Source organism: Podarcis filfolensis, assembly GCF_964270895.1.
Source record: "Podarcis filfolensis genome assembly, chromosome: 5".
Taxonomy (NCBI): Eukaryota; Metazoa; Chordata; class Lepidosauria; order Squamata; family Lacertidae; genus Podarcis; species Podarcis filfolensis.
Genome location: NC_139608.1, coordinates 36182186 through 36209312, shown reverse-complemented (window position 1 = coordinate 36209312; position 27127 = coordinate 36182186). Strand labels below are relative to the sequence as shown.

Sequence of the window (27127 nt, the reverse complement as noted above, 5' to 3'; positions counted from 1 at the left end):
GTATTTCACTTTTGATCCCATAAACACAGAGCATTCAGATTATGTGCTTCGTGGTTAAAAGAAGTAACCAAACAACCACAAACTGATGGGCATTGTCACTGGAACGCGACATACCTATCACTGCTTTGCTTCAAGGTTAACCTGACATCCATAAGCAGCTTATGAGTGACAAATTTGTCTGCTCACACATTCAGTCTGTCACACGCATACCCTAACAAGGTATGTTAGGCTGCTTTCTATAGTTAGGGTAGCTCTGTTAATGTGCACCACTGCATGGTCCTAAACACTGCACATAATCAGAAATCTGGGCTTTTGCATGGTTCATAATTGGACGGAAAGAGTGTGAATGCATATGACAGCAGGACATGTTGTGCTGAATGCAGGCAAGCTGAGGGCATCTGATTCTTCCTTACTGGTAACACCCCTCTTTTCAGTTATTATTTCATTAAAAGCAATTTCAACACACGTCTCCATTAAAAAGCTCAAGGTGCCGTACATTTTGGGTTGAGTCAAAATTTCTCATTAAAAGCTTTTGAATAAATTCAGGCAAAATGTCTCCTTTCCCCTTCCCTGCTCAGAAATAGCATGAAGAATATTGGGAGGCTGTTTTCATCCCTCCTTACAATCTAATCAACAGGTTTAAACCAACAATAAAATATAAAATACAAAACCAGAAAGGAGAGCAGATTCAACACATAAAAACATTTTCATTATAAAATTAGGCGGGCTAAAATTAACAGCTTGGGAAGCCAAACGGCTGCTAGAAAATGAATGTTTTCACAAAATGGTAGAAGGTCATCAGAGGGTTTGAAACAAGGAATGTGGAGTAACAGTCATCTCTTCAAAGATTTGAGAGTCTATGGGCGGCTATTCAACTAAATTTTACTCAGAGCTGATCCACTGAAATTAACAGTCATGGTTAACTTAGCCATTAATTTCAATGGGACTACTCTGATTAAAAGTTAGTTGACAACAGTCCTATGTTAACACGAACTCATGGATTGCATTAGACCCCAGTCAGAAGATTTATTTATTTCAAAGGATTTATTAACCGCTTTACATGATAAAAATTTAAAAGATGTAAGTGATGTACAATTTAAAAAACACCCAGTATCATTTTTAGAATAGCCTAAAACCAATAACAGCAACATAAAACATATTTACAGTGCATATACAGATAATATAAATATAGATTACATTATGTAAACAGAAGCCTGCCACCTCTGGGTTGGTGGTGATGCAGAAAACCTGAGTTGACGTTTGCTCCAATTGAGTGCTAAAGAACAGGTTTTCATGGGGGAAGCTCCAGGGCAAAAAAACCAACAACAAACCACTCAGATATGGAGCTTTTAAGCATGGACATGTGCCTGGAAAAAGCGGGGCAAAAGGTAAGTGTGGTTAAGCCCTAAAGTGGCAATGCCCCAAAGTAAAAACTGTTCTGGCAAATGATCTTTGTTACTATTTCTAGGTAACACAGCAACAGATTCAATTAGAACAAGCTTTGGCTTTGCTTTTGATTTTCCAAGGTCCAAACAAATCACTGCTGCACAAGGGTTCAAGAGTGTACCTCCTAATTGATATTGGCCTGGGGGGGACAGGAAGATGCTACCAACTGGCGCTTGCTGATAGGCATACACAAAGATGTGAGCAGACAAGAGGTGAAATGGAACAGGATACGTTTCTAGAGAAATGTTTCTTTTCCCATGCCTAGCAAAAGAAAGGCCAGTTGTGACAAATTAGAAAGTTGCCTCAAGTGTTGGTGATCATATTGTTGGCCAGGTCCACGTTAGCAGTACAGTCCAGAACTGGTGTCTTTCATTTCTTTACTTTCTGTGGGTATCAGATAGAAGCTGGTTGGAGGGGAAACACATCACATTTCTTAAATAAGCTACAGCAGGCATAGGCAAACTCGGCCCTCCAGATGTTTTGGGACTACAACTCCCATCATCCCTAGCTAACAGGAACAGTGGTCAGGGATGATGGGAGCTGTAGTCCCAAAACATCTGGAGGGCCGAGTTTGCCTATGCCTGAGCTACCGGATACCTATGAGATGTGGCTACCATCATGCGTACTTGGCTTCAAACACCACAGGTGTCAGAGCGGGTGGAAGCAGTGATGTGTGCACACCGGTGAAGTCCATTTGTTCACTGTTCAGTATGAGGATGAGCAAAGGACAAGCTATATGGTCAAAGAAATGGGAGAATTCTAGTAAACTCATCGCAGGTAGCAAAATGAAACTGTGAAGGTAACACATGGATGCCCAAATGAAAGTTTTCCAGCATTAGGTTGAGCTGTTTACCCAGTACAGCAGAAGTAGGAAACTTGTGAGCTACACACTGAAGTCCAACAGCACCTGCAGGACCACACTCGCAAAATATAGGAATCGGCGTATCTCTGTTTTTCTTCCTGGTTAGTAACTGAGGGGTGGTGGGAGGGTGAGAAATGTTTCTTTTCCGAGAACTAAATCTGATACACACTGGAGAAGCCAACTTGTATAGGGCAGCATTCATATTCATAAAACCACAAGCTGAGCCACAGAGAATTCAGGGCAGGTATGTTGAACAAGATTTGTAAGGGAATTCTCTCTCAGCTTCGTCAACCTTTTGTGTACCTCCTGCTGACTGGCTGATGATTGAGAAAGAAAGAAATCAATAAGTGCAGTGGGATGGGGTGGAATAGGATGGGAAGAACATTACAAACTACATGAGAGCGTGATCCTAGCCCCAAGAGAAACAAGCTATCTCTAGCCCAGATTCTCCTTGCTGTCTCCCACTACAAGCTGTGTAGTTAAAACCTACCACGCTATCAATAATAGATTCAATATTCCCAAAGTTATGAAAAATGATCTTCCTGGGTAATTAGATGTGGGTTCTCTTTCTCCTTTCCTTCGGTACGTTTGAGTTAAAAGGAGAAAATAAGAGATAGCTTTGGGTAGACAGAACACTGTACTGCCCTGCTGCATTTTCTGCCATGGCATTAGAAAACTACACATGGTCAAAGCCATATGGAGAAGACGCAGGACTGGTCAACAGGTGAGAAAAACATCAACATGTGTAGATACCATACACCACACAAGAGGACAATGACCTATCCTCCCAAGTGCATACAAATCAATAGGTTACCCTGACCCAACAATCTACCCCCACCCTCAACACACATACAAACAAGACACACTGCCATCAACTGAATGCAGCCAACCAAGCTTGGGACCCCCTAGCACCTCATATTATCAATCAATCGATACAGGACCTAGCCACACAATCCCTGACACAAACCCTTATACTAATAACAGGCTATAGTGTGAAAGAACAATACCCCCCTTCTCCTCCCCCCTTTTCCTCCAACTGCAAAATGTCTATGCCAAAAGTGTCTCTTGCTATATGTAAACAAACTGTGAAAGAGACTATGAATTGAAATTGGAGACAAATTCTATTTATCTGTTTCGTTTGTAACACAAAAAGCTTTAATAAAAACTTATTTTTAAAAAATATGTAGACATGGTCTCACCAGCTAAACACAGCTATAGACAGCTTGTACACAGGTACAATATAATGTATGAACACATGTATTGTTACTGGTTTTAGCTTTCAACAAATGGCCTGCTTTTTTGTACAGTGGTTCAGCAATATATTTTGCCTTCACGAATACATTTTAGTTTGCATATGCACTAGGGTCCCAGAGAGTGTTCACCTCTTTTACATAGCTGTGCTCTTTTTCTTTTTTTTTATAAAATTTTTATTGGTTTTTTAACACATAATAATAGACAATACAAAACAATACAAAAACAAACAAACATATAAACACGTATAATTTCTTCACATTTTTTCTTAAACCTTCTTTCATCGACTTCCTCATACCTCCCTTTTCTGCATCCCTATTTTGAACTTTTCCAGCAAGCCCCAATGTCAACTTATAACACTTTTTTTTTCTTTAAATCCTTTTTCTCATATCCAATTGTTTGTCCCCGCAATTCTGTTTTACCTGACCCAAAACATTTTAACACTCATTAATTTTGCAACAGTTCTTAAGATAAACTTTAAATTTCTTCCAATCTTCTTCCACCGTCTCTCTCCCTTGGTCACGGATTCTGCCAGTCATCTCCGCCAGTCCCATGTAGTCAATCACCTTGGTCTGCCATTCTTCCAGTGTGGGTAGTTCTTGTGTCTTCCAGTACTTTGCCAGAAGTACTCTTGCTGCTGTTGTAGCATACATGAAAAACGTCCTATCTTTCTTTGAGACCAATTGGCCCACCATGCCCAGGAGAAAGGCCTCTGGTTTCTTCACAAATGTGCATTTAAGCACCTTCTTCATTTCATTATAAATCATTTCCCAGAAGACCTTAATCCTTGGGCACGTCCACCAAAGGTGGTAAAAGGTACCTTCAGTTTCCTTACATTTCCAGCATTTATTATTGGGCGTGTGGTAAATTTTTGCAAGCTTGACTGGAGTCATGTACCACCTATAGATCATTTTCATAATGTTTTCTCTTAAGGCATTACATGCCGTAAACTTTATACCGGTGGTCCATAACTGTTCCCAGTCAGCAAACATAATGTCATGACCAATATCTTGTGCCCATTTAATCATAGCTGATTTAACCGTCTCATCCTGTGTATTCCATTTCAGCAACAAGTTATACATTCTTGACAGATTTTTAGTGCTGGGTTCCAAAAGCTCTGTTTCTAATTTTGACCTCTCCACCTGGAAGCCAATTTTCCTGTCCTGTTTAAAAACTTTAAAACCTTCTTTGCTACTGTCAAACCAGTTTCACTCTGAAACTTCTCCCTTTCAACAGCTGTTAAGTTTTTATCCAGTACTTTCGTTTTCTGTTTATTCAGCTTAAAACCTGCTACTTGACCAAATGTTTGTATTAATTCTAAAACTCTTTTCGTACTAGTGTCTGGCTCTTCCAGGGTTAAAACTAGATCATCTGCAAATGCTCTCAATTTATACTGTTTAGCTCCGACCTGAATCCCTTTAACCAGCTGGTCCTCTCTAATCATGTTTAATAAGACCTCCAGGACCGATATAAAAAGTAGTGGGGATATTGGGCATCCCTGTCGTGTCCCTTTCTCAATAGCAAACTCTTCTGTAACCACATTATTTACAATCAATTTTGCTTTTTGTTCAGAATAAATTGCACTTATACCATTTTCAAAACCTTGGCCTACCCCCATCCCTTGGAGGTTCTTTTTCATAAAATTCCAAGAAATGTTGTCAAAGGCCTTCTCCGCATCCACAAAAATTAACACTGCCTTGGTATTAATATTAACTTCCAGTAACTCCATAATGTCTATTATGTTTCTCACATTGTCTGACAAATGTCTTCCTGGAAGAAAGCCCGCTTGATCTTTATGAATCTCCCCCACCAAAACTCTTTTCAGTCTTTTTGCCAAAATGTCTGCAAAAATTTTGTAATCCACATTGAGTAATGATATTGGGCGGTAGTTCTTAACCTGGTTCTTTTCAGTCTCTGTCTTTGGTATAAGTGTAATATAAGCTTCTTTCCACGATTCAGGTGCCTTCTTCCCCTCTATAATTTCGTTACAGACCTCCTTCAACGGTTGCATAAGCCATTCTTTCAAAGCTTTGTAATATCTGGAGGTCAGTCCATCAGGTCCTGGAGATTTTCCCAATTGCATATTCTGAATGGCTCCCTCAATTTCTTGATCAGTTATCTTCTGATTCAAAATCAGTCTACTTTGTTCAGAAATTTTTTGTAATCCATATTTTTTAAGGAATTCTTCAATTTCTTTTTCGTTCACCGGCCCTTGTGCGTAGAGTCTCCTGAAATAGCTCTGAAAACAGTTTCTAATCTCATTTGGTTTGTAGATGTTCTTTCCCTCCACTTCTAAATTGGTAACCGTATTCTGTTTTTGTCTCTTCTTCAGTTGCCATGCCAAAAATTTCCCACATTTATCTGCCGATTCAAATGTCTTTTGTCTCATTTGTTTTATTTTCCATTCTATCTCTTGGTTCATCAATTCCATATATTGTCTCTGATAAAACTTAATTTCTCTCAGAATTTCATGTGACTTTGGTTTAGATCTCAGTCTTTTTTCTCCTTCTTTTATCTTTTCCAGGATCTTATCCTTTTGCTCATTCTGTTTCTTCCTTTTTATGGCATTCTGTTGTATTAAAAATCCTCGCATGACGGCTTTACTTGCGTCCCAGATTACTCTTTTTTCCACTTCTGTTCTCAGATTTATTTCAAAGTAGTCCTTTATTGCTTTCTGGGCCTTTTTGTACACCTCTTCATCTCTAAACAGGGAGTCATTCATCCTCCATCTAAAGGAGCCAGCTGTTGTTGGGTTCATCTCCATCTTTACAGCATTATGGTCGGAACAAGTCTTTGGGCAGATTTCCACTTTCTTAATCTTTGGTGCCATCCCACTAGATACCCATATTTGGTCAATTCTAGTCCAAGTCATTTTTGCCTCAGAGAAAAAGGTTCCCTCTCTCTCAAGAGGGTTCCTTGTTCTCCAAATGTCAATCAGGTTCATATTGTCAGTCATTTCAAAAAAGGTCTTAGGTAGTCTCCCATCCTTGGAGACCACCTGTCTTTGTGCTTTGTCCATATTTGTGGAGACCACTCCATTCATGTCTCCCATTAAAATTACATTATAGTCCAAATAGTCCATTAGTGTCTCATGCAATTTCTTAAAAAATTCTGACTTCCCTTCATTCGGTGCATAAACTCCTATTACCAATAATTTTTCTCCTTGAACTTGGATTTCGATTGCCAAATATCTTCCTTGTTCATCTTTAAATATTAGTTTAGGGGCTAACTTTTCCTTTGCATAAATTACCACTCCTCTTTTCTTCACTTTGTCAGATGAAATAAATTCTTGTCCTAATCTTTTATTTATAAGTAGTTTTCGATGTATTCTGGTCACGTGGGTTTCTTGTAGGCAAATCAAGTCCAATTGTTCTTTTTTCAAAATATGAAACAGCTCCCTCCTTTTTCTAGGAAGGTTCAGTCCATTACAATTCCAGCTTAGAATTTGCAGAGACATCTTGTTATTTACTTAGATACTCCTCCAACTGCTCCAAGCAAACCTTCTTCTGTTAATGTTTTAGCTCCAAAAGATAAGTTTGAAATATCTGGTATTTCTGCTGGGTCTGTAGCATCCACCGTTTCCTTGCAAAGGTCCTCCTCGTTCCTTGCCAAAAATTGTTCTTTGTCTTGCACTGTTTTTATCTTAATTTTCTTTCCTTTGTAATTGAAAGACAGGCCTTGCGGAAACTCCCATCTGAATGGTATATTGTTCTTTCTCAGTAAAGTGACCAAATCCTTGTAGTAAGTCCTCACTTCCAAGATATATTTGGGGATATCTTTAAAAATCTGCACACGAAAATCTCCAATCTCAAGAGCTCTTTGAAAATGCAAGTTTAATATCTTGTCCCTCTCCTCCTGAGATCTCAAAGTTATTAAACAGTCTCTAGGGCTCTTTCTGTTTTGTTTCCTGCCCAGTCTGAAAGCAGTTATTATCTTAAACTCCTCTTCTTTCAAGCTGTCCTGCCAAAATTCCAGAAATTCTTTTGTAAGATAGTCTGTCAAATTATCCTTTTCATTTTCTGGAATCAATCTTAATCTTAGATTCCTATTTTTCCTCTGTAGTTCCAGTAAAGACAGGGCAGCATCATGTTCTTCTAGCTTTTTACAGACTGGCACCAACTTTTCCTGTGTATTTCCTGCAGAAACTTTTGCTTCTTCTGCAGAGATTTTCGCTTCCTCTGCAATCTTTCTAGTTGCCTCACTTTCTTGGACTAATTTATTTATTGTCTCTGTGTTTTTATCTATTTTTGTTGACAGTTCGATCAGCTGTTTAGAGTTTTCAGTGCTCTGCTTTGTGAGTGCTTCCAGGGATTCATTTATTCTCACTAGTGCATTAGCCACTGCCGCAGTATCCATGGGAAAAGTTGTAGCAGGTGCAGTTGGATTTGTTACTGAGGCCCTTCTCTTTTGTTCAACTTTACCTTTAGCTCTCGTTACTCTTGCTTCTATTGGGCCACTCATGTCCCAAGGTCATTCCCACGGGAATAGCTTTCAAATGGGAAATTCCACAAGCCTGTTTCTCACAATAAGAATTGTAACAATTGTAACAATTTTCCTGCGGCCTCTAGAGGGAGCCGCTCAAAGTTCCAAGTGCCAAAAACAAAAAGTTCCCTTCAAAAGTAACAAAAGTCCAATATTTTCCAAATGGTATCAAATGTATCTTTCCAGAGTACCCTATTTGTATCCGATAAAGTCTTTACTTGTTGCAAAGATATAAAAGACCAACTTTGTTGCAAGTCTCTAAGTGACAGCTCTCCGTCCCGGTGGCTCACTTTCCAGGCAGTCCTCCCCAAGGGTTCAAAACGGCAGAAATTTCCCCTTCTATGCTTCTTCCATGCAGGTACAGCAATTCACAAATCTTCCCCCCCTGCCCCTGCCTGCTACGGGGGGGAATTAAGTCCAATGTCTGAGTCCGTTAAATTTAAAGCTGCTTCCTGTCAAATTGCGGCTTCCTATTTCGTTGCTTTGTTTACATGCAGTCCGAGGAAGGCAGACTTCCTTATTTTTTGCCTTCTCCGTTTTCAGCCAAATTCTTAAAATTTTCTTTTAATGTTGTCTTTCCGTCTTACTCACGGGTAATCCAATTCAGTCCAAATGACAGGAAGAAATCGGCGCTCTCCGTTAATGGCGACGCGGCTTCGCTCCACGGGCTGGGTAGCGACTCTCAGCACCGCGCTCACCCGATGCCGCTCCGGAGCCTTTAAAAAGGCTCCTTTGCGATAAAGGGGGGGCGCTTAAGGTGCCCACCGAGTCTCCGTGTTCACAGGCTTCTGCGCCTGTGATTTTAAGGGTCCCCGCTTCGCCGTAGCGGTCAGACCCGAACTCGCGGAGCAGTCTCCCTGAGCGGAGCTCAGCGGGAGACCGCCATTAATCGCTGGCGCCGACCGGAAGTCCCATAGCTGTGCTCTTTTAAGGTGTGCCTCGATGTGGAACTTAGAATTAAGCCTTGGCTGCGTTTGAAAAATGCAGCTGAGAATACAAGTATTCTCCTATCAGTGCCCCAACCCATGGCACAATTCCTTTAAAATCCTTAATGTTTATATATTCCTTCAGGGTGTTCAAAGTGCTTCCCATCAATATTCTTTACCTCGACCCTAGGAAACAGGTAAAAAAATGTATACAGTGGTACCTCGGTTTACGAATTTAATCCATTCTGGAAGTCCGTTCTGAAATCGAGGTGTGCTTTCCCTCATGAGGCCTCCCGCCGCCTATGCCCTTCCACCGTTCGGATTCCATTCTTAGACAGGTAAATTTCTCAAACCAAGACACTATTTCCAGTTTTGCAGAGTTTGTAAACCAAATCATTCTTAAACTGGACTGTTCTTAAACCGAGGTACCACTGTACCCACATTTCAGATGAAAGACTGAGGGACGGTTGTGTGCCTAAGAACATACAATGTCCACATTTGGATGTAATGACAAACTACAATTAGAGCAAGCTGAGAGTCACAAGCTAGCTTCAAATTGTGGTTTAAGGTTCCCAAATCATAGCTAGTGAACCAGGTCAGGTTCGCTGTCATGAACTCGCAGGACACAGAGGAAGGGGGGGTTAGATCCTGGTGAGGGGTGTAGCCACAATTGGTACACACCGGGACAAGCTGGAGAGGGGGGAGGGGAGGTTGGGGACTTAGGAGGTACTCACAGGACATCAGAGGATGTTGCAGGGGCAGCTGACAGTTCAGGGGAGCCAGAGGAGGGGGGTATATCACCAGAACCAGAGATGCCCCCATCTCCACAGACACAACAGGCTCTGAGGCAGCAGGAACAGTAGGAAGGGCATTCTAAGAGACGGAGGCAGGCAAGGGAACACAGCCCAGCTCACTAGTGGACCAGGTGAAGATCATGGTGCTCATTAGGTCTGGGAAGAGGGTGGTGGTCACTCAGCTGGAGAAGGTCAAAGCAGGTGAGGATCACATGCTTCATCAAGTGGAGAGGCACAGCTGCTCAGGAGCAGCAATCAAGATTGGGAAGGATAAAAGGGAAGCAAGGCAGAGACTCTGTGTCTGCTCAACTTTCTCCATTGATGAACTATGGCTTGGCTGCTTTGGGAAAGCCACTGGACTGTGACTTCAGGACTGACCCCAGGTTGTATTGCTTCTTGTATTGGACCTGGACTGGTATTTGACGATTTGGGCTGTCTGATGAGTCTCTAATGTTGCCCTTAGGGCTGTGTGCAGTATCGAGACTTACTTCCTGGTGCACTTGGACACTGGACATTCATCCATAGAAAACAACCATAGTTTGGGCTAAATAAACCATTGTTCAGTGTTACATCCTAACCAGCCCAATGAGAGATTTGAACCAGAGACATCCTGGTTCATAACTGATGAGCAACCTTGCTTTTCTGCACTAGTTCTTCACACCATACACCAGAATGATACTGTTACAAATCAGGTGAGATTGTTTGACAATTAAGGCCTATTCAATTAGACTTTTTTCTACTCCATGTAGTTCCACAAAGTTTTCTTCCACTCCTTCTGTAATTTAAATAATTTAGTTTCCCTCCTTCTTACCCACAGACCTCAAGATATAAATATGATACCTATGTGATAAATTTATTTATCATGTGCCCTAATAGCTTCCCCTACTCACTAATCCATCTCCCTGGGACTTATTACTTGGCACATCAAGCCCCCAAGCAACTTAAAAAATCTCTTCCTCCCCCTTCGACTGCAAATTTTCAGTCTGAACCCCAGAAGAGCAGAATTCAGTATCAAATCAACTTCTAATACATACAGATTAATTTGTCATGACAGTGGAGGCCCATAGCTCCAATCCTAAATGCAATTACTGGAATGCAAGTCCCATTAAACTTGCTGGAAATTACTATTTCCAAGTAAATATGCTAAAGATTGTGTTAAAACTCAAACTATATGTTAGATGGTTTTCATTCCCTGCCTCATTTTGTCAAGACAATATCAGCATGCAGCCAGTGAGGCAAGGTTCGGATGGGGCCAAAATTTGTTTCAGTTAGTATTCAAAGCCATCCTACCTAGTTTGTCCTTTCTGGAACAAGATGTGAACTGAAGCACAGCTAACCTTCAAAGTTCACAATTCTCCAAATTTTACAATGCAGTTTGCTAATCAAGTAATCTGTACAAACAGATAGATAGACTGGCTAGGTGTGCATAAAAATGAATATGAGAGTGAACATATTAAAAAATACATTAGGCAGACATTCACACTGAAATGCTGGTGAATTTTCAAGAGGACTTTGCAGAAAAGATTGTAGGCTGCTGTAGAAGTACAGAGGTCTGAACTCAAGACTAGAAAAATGAGAAATTGAAAATGACAGATTCATTTGTCTGCACCTTCTGTGCACCTCTCCCAAAAAGATCAAAAGATGAAACAGAAAACATAGTTTGGGAGCATGACGTATCTTAATGGAGAGGTCAATCCATGCATATGCATGTAGTTCAGCTCTCTGAAAATCTATCCACAGAATGAGAAATTAATTGTCCTTCAATCCAACCATGAGCCTGAAACATGGTGAAGTCAGTGAGGGAAAGACACACCCAGAGAAACTTGTGAGGGGCAGAGAGTGGGCTTGCTACAGCTAGCTTAATTAGGGATGTTTGAGAAATCTGACAACAGAAATGGGAGTAGAAATTGCTGCTGTTCATTTATTTGTCGCATATCTAGAATGGAAATCAATCCAGCAAATACACTCTGGAATATAAAGTGGATTTGATTTGTGCCTGTCTTTCACGTTGTCCACATGACATGGATGTCAACCAAGTGGCAGCCCACACTCCCCCACCCCACCCCAAATTAAGATTTTACTGATCTGTGGATAATGCAGTCAGGTGTGGGAGAGAGAAATCCAACATAAAATCAAAGTGTGGATGCAGTGAAGCACATTGTGTGGCCAGGATGATGGTGATGATTGGTTTGTTTGCATTTAAACTATTAAATTAATACAAAACATAAACATCAGTATTATTACCACCCACCCCAATCTCAGCCAAGCAGCTCTCGGTGTTTAACTAGGGTTTGTGTTCCATTGGAATGACACATTGTAGAGATTGTGGTATCTTTAAGAGATTTGGTTTATTTACACATATTTGCCTCTGAGTTTAGGTGGAGGGAGTGCAGAACATTACACCCCAAGAGTATCTCTTTATTGCTGCTTTCATAGCTTCAGCAAGCTTAGGTCCAGAACAGAAGGCCACCATACTCCCTACTCTCTCAAAGCCCCCTTCTTCTAGCCAACGAACATAGAGTTCTCCCCTCCTTCCTCTGTTTTAAAAGGACACATTTTTTCCTGTTTTGATATCACCCTGTTACTCTGGCAACCTCTCCGCTCCCAGCTTACATCAGCGGACAATGAAATCCTAAACCTCACCTTTGTCTCTGCTCATCATCCCCTCATGAGGACGGGCTCACACTCCTCTGCTGCCCAGCACAGGGTAACTGGGTTAATTGCCCATTTTCTTCCTTTGTACTACACAATGGTTCTTCTCTCTAAGCAATTCCAGGCCAGGAAACTGATTCAGCCTGCATTCCATTTACATGGAAGAGGGAGCATGCTTTATTTCTCCTGCTCTGGAGGGTAAGACTTGAGGCAATGGCTTCAACTTACAGGAAAGGAGATTCCAACTAAACATTTGGAGAAACTTTCTGACAGTAAGAGCTGTTCGGCAGTATAACAAACTACCACAAGAGGTGGTGGACTCTCGTTTCATGAGTTTTTTAAAGCAGAGGTTGGGTGGTCATCTGTAATGGATGCTTTAGCTGATATTCCTGCATTGCAGGGGGCTGGACTCAATGATTCTTGGGTCCCTTCCAACTCTAAGATTCTGGGATTTGCCTTGCACCCAGGTGAAGACTTCAAGCATTTAGTAATTGTCTACATTTATTAATTCTAGAAATTATGGGGGGGGGGGAATCTGGTACGCAGGACTTTCGGAGGAATCTGCCCACTCCCCCAATTCATAAACAACATTATTATAGAAGATTTAACAGTTCATGTAATATGCTTACTATATTAACTATTACAATCAACACACACACATATATTGTATATAAATTAATAGATATATTTCAACAGTTGACCAACACTCTTAGTTTTACTGGAATCTCATGTTTCTCTGATTTGTTCCATCTACAAAGGAAAACAGGAAGTACCACCTTGAGGAAGTAAGTTGGTACCCTCTTGGGATACCAGTTGCCATCCCTACAAAAATAATGGTGTCAATAGATGTTAAGAGCAAGTATTCCATCAAGGGAAGCAATGTTGGGTCTAAGCAGGAAAGAAAGTGGATCCACTTCAATGAGGGGATTAGTTGAAAGGAAGTCAAATGGGAGAGTCAGGAGCGTCAAATCTCTCTGGGATGCTTGGAGATTCTTTAAAACATAATAATAGAAGCTCAGACAGATTGTATGCCACCACAAATTAGGAAAGATACCATCGAAGTGGATGCCAGCCCTGTTAACAAGTAGAATCAGGGAAGCTATAAAAGGAAAGACTTCCTTTAAAAAGGTGAGAGCAATTTGGTAGCAAATGAGAGCATTGCTAAAGGAAGACAGGGAAATTGCAGAAAAGCTTAATGAATTTTTTATATTGGCCTAGGGAAGAAAATATGGAGTTCTAGAGCTATTTAAATTACAAATTAGCAAGTCACCATGTCCAGTTTTTCACAAAAGGCTGCCTAGTCTTCGTAAGTGCGAAGTTGTTGCCTCAACTCCAAAAATCAATTTTTGAATAGCCACGTAGACTACTGATATCAGAAATGGAGTGTGTGGGCTTATCCACTCTTATATTTTGCCCTACACTTTCCAGGCATGGACCACACTTTACAGTTCTGTGTCCAAGTGTCCTTTCTTTTCTTTGCTCCAAACATTTTCCACGAAAACCTGCTCTTTAGAGCTCAACCCAAGCAAATGACAATCTGCTTAAAACCCGAATTGACATTTGCTCAGATTGAGCGCTAAAGAGCAGGTTTTCACAGGTAAAGCTCTGGGGCAAGCAGCAGCAGCAACAACAACAACAACAACAACATGGAGTGCAGGAAAGGTAAGTGTGAATAAGCCCTATATTGCTACTGGACAAAACAGTCTTATCTCCATAAAGGGAGTTGCTTTTATTGGTTTCATATTCTTTTATGATTTTGACTCTTTCTCACCGAACCTCTTTTCTGCCAGCCATGATGGCTACAGTCTCCTGTTTTAAAGGTAGTATATCTCCAAGTATCAGTTGCTGGTGGATGATAATGGGAGATGAGCAGATTGCTGAAAACGTCTTGCCTTTATGCCCTGCAGGAGTCTTCCAAGAAACACACAGAAATTATACATGTGAACAATTATTGCACCTGATTCTAGCACCAACTGTCACTTGAGGACCATGGGGTGGTAGCATTTAAGCCCAGGATGGCTTGCAATCAGTTTCATGGGTTTGCATTCATACATTGAATGAGGGCTGCAGAAGTTCAAAAACTATCTAGCTGTGTTGCACCGTCCTCCAGCCCACAGGTGTTCCCATCCAAACCCCTGCCACCCCCAAGACGATGAGCCAAACATTGCTCAGCTGCCAGCTCGGACTGTGACAGGATGGAGGTCCGGGATATATTTAGAAAGAACTCTTATGCCAGCACACTCTCCCCATTACAGCAGCCGGCTAAACTAGGTCGCTCATAATTGCTATACCATACTGCCAGTGCTTCTATTTGCTGGACTGGGAGCTGGTAAAAATTGTTGACATTTCCACCTTTCCATGTTCTCTGCCTGCAGTTGCAATGAGACTGAATGGCAAAGCACACAAGTTGCTGCAGAAAAAGTGAATTGCTTGAGAAACTGATGGGCAATTGCTATTACTGCTGCTGCTGTTAATACGATATTTTAGAAACCAGGTTGCTTCTGAAAATAATTGGGATTGCTCATTTTATCTGAAACAAGTACCCCAGGATGTGACATCAAAAACTTCCATTCACCAAAAGCATCCCTATTGTTGTTTTATTTTTTGCTGCTTTTAAATAATTGACCACCCCCCCCCTCCCCGCAGTCTCGTTTTAAGTTTCCACATTGGGTTTGGCAATCCAGCAGAAGTCCTTTTAGGGGGTATGCAGGCTTCACAAAGCAAATTCTCCGAGAGCAACAGTGGTGTTAGCGGGATTTACATGTGAGCAAGGGCTTAATGCTGAAAGGGCAGCCAGAAGGGAGGGGGTTCGAAAAGAACATGTTCTGAAACTAGACCCCTATCTCTATCTCTCCCTCTCTCCCTCCCTCCCTCCCTCTCTCTCCAAAATGTGTCTCCTTCCTCAGGTTTAGGAAATGGATCCCTGCTGGGATTTCCTTTCAAAGGTGACTTGTAACCTACTCATTAGGGTAGATTTCTGCCGGGTACCCACAAACAGTGCCTTTGGCAGGGTCAGCCAAAAGTCGTGCGTGTGTTTTGCATGCATGTCTGTACGGGTGTGCAATTTGGGTGAGGGGTAGAAAATACCCAGGGCACTTGGCGGCTGTAGCAGCAGTAGCATTAGGACTTCTAAGAGGAAGGCAGGAGAGGCAATGCTCTGATGGGGACTATGGAGTTTCAGAAAGACCCCAGTGCAGTAGCCCTAGAAATGCTCTTGATAGTCCAGCCCGAGAAGAGGAAGATGGTGCAGAGGCTGCAGATGGACAGACAGACGGAGAGCCACGCTTCACATCAAAGCGAAGGTAAAGAAATCTGTGTTGGCTGGTTAGCTTGCAAGGATGGGAAGTGCAAACAAACTTGGTGGCAAGGGTTTAACTTTGCAGGATGAAAGTGGTAGCAGGGGGGAATAAAGGGAAGGAGGGAGCTATTTTTGCACATGCACTCCCACAAACAAGTTTTAACAAAACATGGGTATTCCCTTTGTCTGAGCAGCTTTTGCAAACTTTCAGCTTAGCTCCCTCCTATCAACCTTCCCGTGAAAATTGTTGTGAACCACCCTGTGAACTTTGAATGGTGGATGAGATAATAATAATAATAATAATAACAACAACAACAACAACAACAACAACAACAACAACAACAACAACAACAACGGGAAACACTGTTCCTGTTGCATCTCCATCTGGGAAGAAGCCTCTGCAGCAGCACATAGGGCATAAGCACAGCATTGTGCATAGTTACTGTGAAGGCAATGTCTTCACATTGTCCCTTCTCAATGTGAGAAATTTTACAGTGTGAGAAACCTCCAAAGTTGTCATTCAGAAAATGTTCCCCATCTGCAGACAGAATCAGTGACGGGGGCTGCTGAAACAGACAGTGATTCTGTAATTCAATCTCCTGTCTGTTGCCATCATAAACAAAGAGAACAAATGCTTGCAGTGTGTGTCTGTGTGTGCTAGCATGCATGTGTGTAATACAAGGAACTTTAGTATATAGCCTGATGCACCTTTTGCAGGGGGCATAATTGTAATGGTGACCTAAGTACTCTCCTTTCACAGTACAGAAACCAGTGAAATGGGTCACCTCAGAAAAATAATAGGAGCAGCTGTAGTAATATAATATGATAATAATAGGATATTGCAACTGGGAAGAACAGGCATTTCCAGTTGCTAGGGTATGAGGGGAATTCATTTGTTATTCAGTGTATATCATTCTCCCCACAATATTTCTTCCCTCACTACAACACTGTGAGGTAGATTAGGCTAAGAGTGAGACTGGTCCAAGATCACCCATTGATAATACAGTGGTAACTCAGGATGCGAACGGGATCCGTTCCGGGATGCGAACGGGGCTCCGGAACGGATCCCGTTCGCATCCCAAACAGAACGTAAGACGCGATAGTGCGTCTGTGCGTGTGCGGGTCGCGTTTTGCCACTTCCGCGCATGTGCATGATGTCATTTTGACTGTCTGCACATGCACTAGCGGTGAAACCCGGAAGTAACACACTCTGTTACTTCTGGGTCGCCGCGGAGCGCAACCCGAAAGCGCTCAACCTGAAGCGTATTTATCCCGAGGTATGACTGCATACATCACACATATTTAATGCTGAAATGTGCTGTATAGCATTCAGCACTCTAATAGGGTAGATCAATGTTATTGTCCCTTTATTACAAATGGAGAGTGAGTGAATAGTGGCTTGCTTAAGGCCACTTTGTGAGTTCATGACTGAGGTAAAAATTGGTAAAATTTGAACCACCATCTTACCCACTACTACTAATTTTGTCCCTTTCTCCAAGAAACTCAGAAGCGACATACAACACTAGAATTTTGCACCACTTCAGCTACACTGAGGCAGCCCAGTTGCTAGGGAAGAGAAAGCGCCTACATACTATATACATAGGTACAATGCCTACATACACCGTAAACAAGAGCACAATGCGCAACATTCCCAGAACATCCTAGACTGCCACAACAAAGAGCAGCCTATTGGGAAATGAAATGCTCAAGATTTTAATGGTGATGCATCACTGTGGAATTATTAGGAGAGAACAGAATTGTTGTGAAGGCTGTGGCCCTTGTGCCTGCTCAATCTGCTGTCCAAGTGATGGACAATGTCAGGGCCTCTACTCTCCCTTCTTGGGGTTCTTTACCTTTCAGCTGGACTTAAGCCAGACAGCCTTTCAAACACATTGTCATTCTAATAGTAGCTCTGGGGAAGAGAGTTGTGTGTGACTGATTCCTAAAATTCCACCTTGACCACTGAGAACTTCACAGAGATGGGGCACTTCTCTTGATTGCCCACATCCCTGAAGTTCATTTGGCCTTCACCAAGGACCAAGCCTATCTTGTGGTAGACCCTGCCCTGTGGCCCTCCCCACTAATAAAGGTTCAGCAGGAATCATGCCTCCCTTTTTTGAGACGTCTTTTGAAAATTGTATTGTTTGTTCAGGCCTTTACAATAGGAAGTTTCTTTTTTGACCCATCAGTATTTATTGATGTTTTGTTGATGTTTTTATAATGTTATTATGAATACTTTTGTTGATTTGATTCTCCTATGTTGCACACTCTCTTGATATTTTTTATGAAAGTGTGGATTATAAATCATCAAATAAATAAGGGGGATGGAAATATTAGGTTCCCTGTCCCCACCCCCCTTCTCCCTGCCATGCATCATGTCTCCATTCAAAATAGGGGAGACCTGCAATTGTTTTTAGAAAAAAAAGAGAAAGATTATTTTGGGAGCTCCACGTCTAGCTGGAATGAGTAGAGGGCTTGAGGAGAGAAGCTCAAGTAAGGTAAGCAGAGGATGCAAGGAAGATTCAGCTTCCCCCACCCTACCCAGCCACCTCTCTTGCTCATTAAATTGTATTTCTTAACTCCTGCTTTCTTTGTGAGTGGAGCAGATGTAGGAGTTGTGTTAAAGAAAAACAATGACATGTTAAAGCAAATGCAAATTCTGTGCTAGATTGTCGCCATTATTTGTTTATTTTTTATTGGTCTTTCAGTAATATACATATGGTATAAAGTCACAAAATAGAAATTGAATATAAAGAAGAAAAACTAAAACAGCACACACACACACATTCCAAAAGGCAGGCAAGTCATCGTTTTTATTCTTAAGTAGAGTTAATGTTGCATTCATTTTGTGTTGTTCCTGCAGAGTGCAATGTCAGAATAATGTCACTATTTTCAATGGCCAGAAGAGATTGAGATATCCAAGGACAAAGTTCAGAGCAGAAATATAAATGTAACATCCTAATTTGTGCTGATGCATTAGGTGTTTACGTGTTTCATAAACCTGATCTGTTGCGGCCATTATTTATAACGAAAACTGTCTGTCTGCAATATCAAGCCATTCCAAATTCCCTTAGGCAGGCTGTTCACTCATCACTCCGCCGTGGTGCCCTGGTCAGCTGCAGCGAGGTGGATCAGTCAAAGCACTCAGGGTTGTATGTTTGTTTCCAAACAAGGAAGAGTAGCAGGGATATGGTCACGAAACAAACACAGAAGGAGATTTTGGCCTTGAGAATGAGCCAACACATTTCAGAAGTTACCCTGGGGAGGTTTGGAGAGGGGTGGGAGTGTTTTTGTTCTAGCCAGCCCATTTGTTCATTCCTTTCTTTGGGAAAATGCTGTACATTTAATTTAAACTAACAGCTGCATACACACACCCTAGCATAGAAAGAGTTTGAAAAGGAATATATTGTTGCACAACATCCCAATCTCTGAGCCGTGTAAGATTCCAGGGCTTCAAATCATTTACCCACAGTTTGGTTTCCTTGGAATGAGGGGCAGGGAATTTTGTGGTGTCTGTTTGCCATATGGTTTATTTACACATATACACAGACTGAGGCTATGATGAAAGGGCTCATAGCATTAACACCCCAGAAGGACTTGCTTCTCCCATAGCCACAACCCTTGACATGACTATCACTCTCAGGCATCTACTTGCTTGTAGCCCAACCCACTCTCCCCACTCTGGCCTTTGACCTCACTATCAGCCACTACCAGCCAATTTGCCCTCATGCGCAGAGCAGGTTCCTTCCTTATACTAAAGACCTAGGGCCATTACCAAGAAGCTAGCCTGGCTATTCCAACAACTGAATCCTCCATGAGATTTTAACCCTTGCTGGATCCAGGAATTAGAAGAGACTCGGGCATCCAGCCTAATTTTGCATGCGTGCACACACCAAAAAACCCCACACAGTTCTAGGCAAAATCTCCAAGCGCTCCAAAGCATTGACTTCTCTTTTGTCACCAGTTCTGCAAGACAGGCTGTGTCATGATCCTGTGATCACACCTTTATGGTGCCAGAGCAAGGCTTTCAATTCTTAGTGAAACCTCAGAGATCAAAGGGAGAGCTGAGCAGGACTTCAGTGCCTCCAGCTTCTCAGGATTTGCAGGAGGACAATAAGACTGTAACTCTGTACCCAGCTACCTGGGAACAAATCCCATGGAAGCCAGTGGGACTTAACTTCAGAGGAGACATCTAGAAGATTGCACTGTAAAAGATGAAAAATAAGCATACATATGCACATTTCTTTAATTTATGAAGGGAAACAATTCTAATTTCCTTAGCTCAGCCTTTTTAAAAACAACAACCACCCAGCTGAGAATTTGTCTTTGACTTCATCCAACTATTCATACCTTTGGAAGAACAGTGAGCTTTTGCAGGTATGCCTTAAGAGCAGTCCTAGTAGTGGATCATATACACAAAGGCTACTAGTGCTCTGTTGTTGTAGCTGTCCATGATTAAATACTCATCTAGGGGATGGTGAATTCATTTGCTAGTTGGACGAATCCAAAATGCTATGAGCAATATCTGATGTTAATCACGCTCAAAGTAGACCCATTGACTTGGGTAACTTAACTCCAATGATTGAAACTCCCTGCCTATTGAAATCAGAATGTGCCATTGCGGTATTCATTTCAGTGCCTGCTTTAAAACATTTTTGGTTTTCCAGGCATGAAAATGTTGACATGTTTTAATCAATTTTTAGTTCACTACTTATTTTAATTGTTTTTTTTTTAGTTTTTAATTCATTGTTCTTAACTTCTTTATTGATAATTTTAATATTTCTTGTAATCCACTTAAAGGTTTTGTTACAATCCAACAGTACATAATTTTTGTTAAATAAATAAATAACACAGTTTACTGGTTGTTGTTTTTTAGGCTTTCGAGGGGATGGCAATGGAAACAACAAACTAGAAAATGAGCTTCATGGTATGTCATTTTCTCTAAACCCTTTGAGTTTCCATGTGAGAAATGCAGTCCAGATCAGTGTATTCTAATACCCATTAAAGGCAGCCATACCATGTTGAGAGAGGCTGGGGTGGGTCTCTTGGAGGTTTAATCATTAGCTCTGTATATTTTGCTGCCTGAAATATAAGGTCCAAATGCTGTCACCACTCACAGAGGCTGCTCAGATATTGTAAACAACTGGCAATCTGCTGCCATTTAATGGCATTGCAAAATCTCACTCAACCTAATAGTAGAGCCGGTCCTGATGCCCATAGCAACATGGTGGCATTTGGAGAGGTAGCAATTTCTGTGCTGAAGGCAGTCTGGGGAAAAGAGCTTCCCAAGTCCCGAATTACAGAAACGGCCAAGTACAGATATTAGCAACCTGAATTAAGAAACACAAATATTAGGCCTTGTGCATAACTCTTCAGTATTTTCCAAACTTGGTTCTCCAGCTGTTTTTGGACTACAACTCCCATCCTCCCTAGCTAGCAAGACCAGTAATCAGGGATGATGGGAAATGAAGTTGAAAAGCAGCTGGAGACCAAGTTTGGGAAACATTGTGAGATAATTCCATTTTGCTCATCTCAAACCACAGTACAAGAGGCAGAGTCATTCTGCTCCTCATTCTATAAAAGCTGCCCCAGAGCAGGAGTCCTAGCAAAGGAACTACCAAGAATCTGGGCATGAAATTTTCAGATCAGAGGGAAATAGGCTCTTTAGCTTTACAACCGGATCTAACAAGACTTTACAGCGGCTTCCACCAACTCATAGGTATTCACTGAAGATCTCCAGTTGTATTGCCAGAAATCTTCATGCACCAAGCATGGAGGTGTCAACAAATCAATTTCAGGGAGTGTAGCGAGATTACTGTACTTATGAAGTCTGACACCGTGAAGCAGCCGGTGCTCCTACAGTATTTCTGAATGCTATGATGCAACTGCAGATTGAGCCATATTAAAACAAACACATGGGCCGTCATCACACACATTGCAGTGATATCTCATCATCTTTCATGGGTCTGAGCCATGCCAGCCATAAGATACGTGGTACCCAGAATGGCAAACACATTGCTGAAATGCTCCAGCTTCTCTCTAGGGACTGCCAATATACTGATCTTTGAAAGAAAAGGGATGCAACTCAGTGTGTCCATTGATGTAGACTGGTCTATCTTCCATGCTTGGGGGGGGCTAGTATTTTAGATCAAAATTATATAAAACCATGGACCTGTTAAAATATGAGTGTGTGTGTGTTCTGTGAATGCACAGAGTGGGGATTGAATCCATTATCCTTGCTGCCAAGTTGCATTCATCAAAAGTCGGAGCAGAGTCTACATATATACAATTACACAAATCATAGGATTATAGAGTTGGGTGGTACATCAAGGGTCATCTAGTCCAACCCCTTGCAATGCAGGAATCTCAGCTAAAGCATCCATGACAGATGGCAAAAGCTACTTTTCACAGTTATCTTACTTGTACCATGTACATGTGTTGGCTCTATTCAGACCATGGGTTGGACATAAGGAGGTGATGTTCAATTTCAGTTGGAGAAGAACAGGCAACTGGTGTTTGGGAGGGGAAATGGAATGACCTATCCTGGAGGAGGGTATGGTTGGCTGGCTGGGACTTTAAACAGGAACACCCTGCTAATAATGATACTCTTCAATCTTTTGCAACTAGTCCAACTTGCATTTTCCCTGCTTTTGCATGGACTTATCACTTTGCCCGTTTCATAGGTTGTTTTCTTGTCACTAAAGCTTTCCTTCCATCACCAGGCCATGCAGCTCAGATGCAGCAAGTCATTACTTCCTGCTCTGCCCAAGGTATGTGATAAACCAATGAACTGTCTGATAGTGCCCTTTGCTACAAGTTACTGGGAGTAAGCTTTTACCTTAGAATATCATAAAATAGTAGAGCATTTAGAGATGTTTGAACAGAGCAAAAAATGGCATACTATTTTGGGAAATCACCATGACCAGATGTTACAAAATTACAGAGGTTGAAAGAAGAAAAAAAACTCAATAAAATTAATCTCTGAAAGCAGGATTAAGATGAGGGAAGGCCTACTTAAAAAAAAAAATCCTGCATCCTGATCAATCTAAATATGCCTGAGGGAGGCAAAATGTAGTTGCTAAAGGAGTATGTAATGCAATCTCAAAAGCATTTTAAACTACTTTTTTCCTGATGATTTCTCATTATAACAATAAATACTTAAAGATCCAAAATTATAGAACTTCTATTCATTTTTTAAAAAGTTTGCATTATAAAATGAAGAAAAAAACAGACATATTTCAATAATCTAGCATTCTGTCTTCATAAGTAGTCTGTCAGATGCCCCTAGGATAGGGCTGCCATATGTCTGGATTTTCCTGGACATTACCAGGATTTCAAAAGCGGAATTGATGTCAGAAGGGCAGTGTTTTGTCCTGGATCTTAGGCAAGTCAAAAAATCATGTTTTTTGGTGTTTTTGTAAAACAAAACAAAAAACAACTCAACTTTCAGGGTGTCCTGGTTTTTGCTTTGTGACAACCCTACCCTTGGAGGAAGAACATTATACAGATAGTTTTCTAATCCTCCAAAAGAGAATGGCCATCATGAAGTGATATAGCACATTCTTTGCATGCAATGTTCACAGGTTCAATTCCTGCAATCCCCAGTAGGTCCCTCAGAAAACTCCTATAGCTATGCCCACCAAAGCAGCCATTTTATGAATGGGCTGCTTTCCATGGCAGCCATTTTGTGAGTGTCCACTGCTTTTTCTCAAAATTCCCTTGCACTAGATAGACCAGTGATTTGACTTGTCGTTAGGCAGCTTCCTATGATCTTCTTAGAGACTACCCCATCCCACGACTTTTTGCTGCAAATCTGCTCCTCAAAAAAAAAAAAAATTGCAAGCCCAATTGTAAGCCCATACCTTGTGGAGAAAGAGTAGAAAAGATTCTACTAAACTAAAAGAGAACTGGAAGAAGTAAGAATGAAGGACTGACAGGGCAATTACTTGACTTCATTGTCTGCAAAGAAACTACAGAACATCTGTTAAGTGCCCAGAGGCTCCCAGTCAAATTTCTCTGTTTGATGAGGAAATATCAAACACAAAGGGGTATACAACTGTCAAAATATGTCTTGATTGAAGAAAGTCCCTCATGGTTCCCTTCTGAGAGAGGCTGAGAAATGAGAATTGGCTTGAGGTAGTTATACATCTGAACTCTTGAATAGCTTATATTGAAAGCAAGCATAAAGGAAGCATATTTATGTGGGGAGCCAGCTCATAAACTTTCTAAACAGAGTGTTGCCCCCTCTGCAGAGGAAGCTGTGTGGATTCAAAGCACTAGAGGAAGGACTTTGAATCCACACAGCTTCCTTCAGCTGCCTTGTCTGCACCAGACAGCTCCTGACAGCAAACTCTCTAGTGTACCAATCCTCCCACTTGCAAAGGAACAATTCCTTTCAGTTCCTGATTGTTCTGGATTGTCCTGGTTGTGACTTGGAAAAATGGCCTTTTCCGCCATTTTGTTTCGTATGGGAATGTAACCAGTGTTGCACAAATGGACACCTGCTTGTTTAAGAGGGCTTTCCAGCTGTCTTTCTCCCCACTGCAACCCCTTTGCCCCTTGAAGGCCTGGAATGTGGCACAGGGAGTGGTAGCGGAAGGAGAGAACTACCCAAAACTACTTTCATTCCCACTGCAGCTCTTAGCATTTTGGGGTTTCAGTAGGAAGGAGGAATGCAGGATTATCCTAACACTTTCATCCTTGGGCTCTCACTGCCTTGGATGCAAGGCATGATGCTTACATGCTGAATTACGTTTCCCGGTACTGACCAGCTTCAAAAATTCTTGCTTGTTTCAGGAACCCATGTGACAGTAGAAGTACATGCTAGAAATTCTACCCCACAGTTGTTCAAAAAACTCTCCTTTGGGAAAGGTATGCCGCTTTTAAAAATCAATATTTTGTTTTGGAACAATTCTTACACATTTATTTTTTTTTGTTCCCTTGTTCTCGCAACAATAAAAATAAATTGACTGGTTCCTTGATAAACGCAAAATATCTCAAATTATATGCAGGAGCTCATGTTGCGCTGTAGTAAAGAAACTGAGCTATGAAAGAGGGAGTCCTCAAATCTTCTGCAGACTTGCTAGGTAGCCTTAGGAAAGACATTTTCACTTATCCACAATTCCTCCACTGTGATATGTGGTCTGATGGTCACGACACCAGACACCAGACCCCACAAATACAGCAATCACCCTAACCGAGGAACTCAACACATTCGCAGTGGTGTTGGGCTTACAAGTAAACTTTGGCAAGTCCGAGGCTATGTGTTTCAACACCCCACCTCATATACAAAAAGAATTTTCCAACATCACAAAGATAAAAATCTGCCGTCCCAAATTCAGATACTTAGAGGTACAAATAACCAGAAACCTCAACAAACTATACCTCCACAACTACAAAGCCCTGTGGCGACAAATTAACAATGACCTGAGGAGATGGAACCATATTATCTTCACTCTGTCAGATAAAATAGCCATGATCAAAATGATCACCCTTCCAAAATTGACCTACCTATTCCATACCCTTCCAATCTGGATTCCACCAACCCAACTCCGCTAATGGCAGAAAAGGATACACTCGTTTATTTTCTCATACAAAAAGCTGCAGTCACTTTTGCACTTTGATTATTGGAGAATTGTTCCATCTTTGTAGGGCCAATTTCCCAACCTTTCCTCTTACTATATTTAGTAAGAGAGAGGGGGAAAGAGAGTGAGAAGTAAATAAGTAAAATCTTCCACATATGAGACTATACTCAAGCCCTTTAAAATGAAGGTTTGGGCATATTAGTGAGCTGATATCCCAGAGATGATGGGAACACAAATAGTTGAGAGTGCAACATGTGTCCTCAACTCATGGCCAAAGAAACACTTTCAGCATGCTTTTCACATGCTCATATGTTCATGGCTGCCACACCACACTGAGACTAGGAAAATGCCATGTGGGGTTTTAGTGTGATGACCTCTTGAACAAATCTGTGTCAATTAATTAAGTGCTTGTTCTGTAGGCCTACTCTCCTTTCTCACTTCTCTTTCGTCTTTCTACTTCAATTCATTTTACATCCGTTCACCTATCTCACATGCTTTTCACAATTTCATAGGTTTTCCAGAGAACAGAAAACGCAGACCCCGTCCACCGGGTTTGAAAGACCAGCATGGTAACTATAGAGTTGTATTATACCATCGCTCCTACTCCTACAGTACAGATTTCACAGAGGAAACAACAATATACAAAATGGGAAGCATCCTTTTAAGAAAAAAAAATGCACACACAAAACAAATGGAGTTCAGAACCAAGTTTGCATTCAGCACCCAAGGCTGCCCATGTGGTGCTCCTTGCCACATGTTCGCCATTGGACAGTTTTTCTGTGCTGCCAGCTCTGTTATCTTTGAAGCGGTTTGGGAACTGACCTGACAGCACTTTCCATCTGTTTAGATGGCAATCCTCATGAGGAGCAGCAGAAGCAGCATTGTTGCCGCCCACATTTAAATCACATGGCTTTCCCCAAAGGACCCTGGGAACTGTAGTTTATCTTTCCCAGAGCTACAGCTCCCATAAACCTTAACAAACCACAGGATTCTTTGGGGGAAGTAATGTGCTTTAAAAGATTTGTGTATGCAGCATGGATCAAGGGGTGAGTCCTCTCTGATGACTCAAAGCAAGGATGCTGGGGCCGATGAGTTCCAGGAGGCTAAACTTACTAAGCTTTTGAAAATGCCATCAATGCATTGGCAATTTGGCTGAGAAGGAAATCCTGCTCTCAGATTACACCTCCGCATTTCTTAGTTACAAATACAGCTGATTATTAGGGAGTGAACATATAAAGCACAGCAGCCATGGTGGAGATCAGCATCTGGCATCCTAGGCCACTGCCCCAGTGTTCCAGCGGGGTCCACCAGCACTTACGCCTCTGTTGGACCCTCCACCTTCAGCATCTGGGCCTGTGAGCCTCCATTGTAATGTCCCACAGCACCCTGAAGTGAACACTCCATTGCACGCCACCCCAGTCCCCAAGTGGTCCGAGTCCAGCTGCTTTGGAATGAGGCACAGCAGAGGCTGTGGTGTCTTTATGATACGTGGTTTATATACACATATATAAGCAACCTGAGCCTATGATAGGGAGGCTTCACAGCATTAACACCCCAAGAGGGCCTTGCTTCACCTTTAGCCACAGCCTTTGATTCCTCCAGAAACCAAACATCTTTCTCTGCTTTGCCTCTAGTGTAAGGTTACTAGATTTTTTTTTAATGAATCCGGGGACACTTTTCAACTTCAACTGATTTTGTATGGGGACTGATTTGTAAATCCAGGGACTGTCCCCGGGAAAGGGGGACGTCTGGTAACCTTACTCTAGTGTTTAGCTCACATCACCCAACACTCGGCTTTCAACTCTGCCTTTGGCCTTCTAACTACCCACCCA

At 41.7% G+C, this 27127-nt stretch overlaps 1 protein-coding gene across 2 annotated transcripts in view; it reads left to right on the top strand.

The window, feature by feature from the left end:
• Positions 1–15289: 15289 nt before the first annotated feature.
• The window catches only part of KY (kyphoscoliosis peptidase), a 29661-nt gene continuing 17823 nt past the window's right edge, over positions 15290–27127 (top strand). Inside the window, exons 1-5 of one of the 2 annotated variants that reach the window (XM_083616284.1) lie at positions 15290–15715; positions 20588–20638; positions 22434–22481; positions 24508–24582; positions 25808–25864. In XM_083616284.1, the coding sequence (XP_083472410.1) occupies positions 15574–15715; positions 20588–20638; positions 22434–22481; positions 24508–24582; positions 25808–25864 (373 nt within the window). In that variant the 5' untranslated portion in view covers positions 15290–15573. The remainder of the gene's footprint in view (positions 15716–20587; positions 20639–22433; positions 22482–24507; positions 24583–25807; positions 25865–27127) is intronic. The other variant, XM_083616285.1, reaches the window with a different exon arrangement.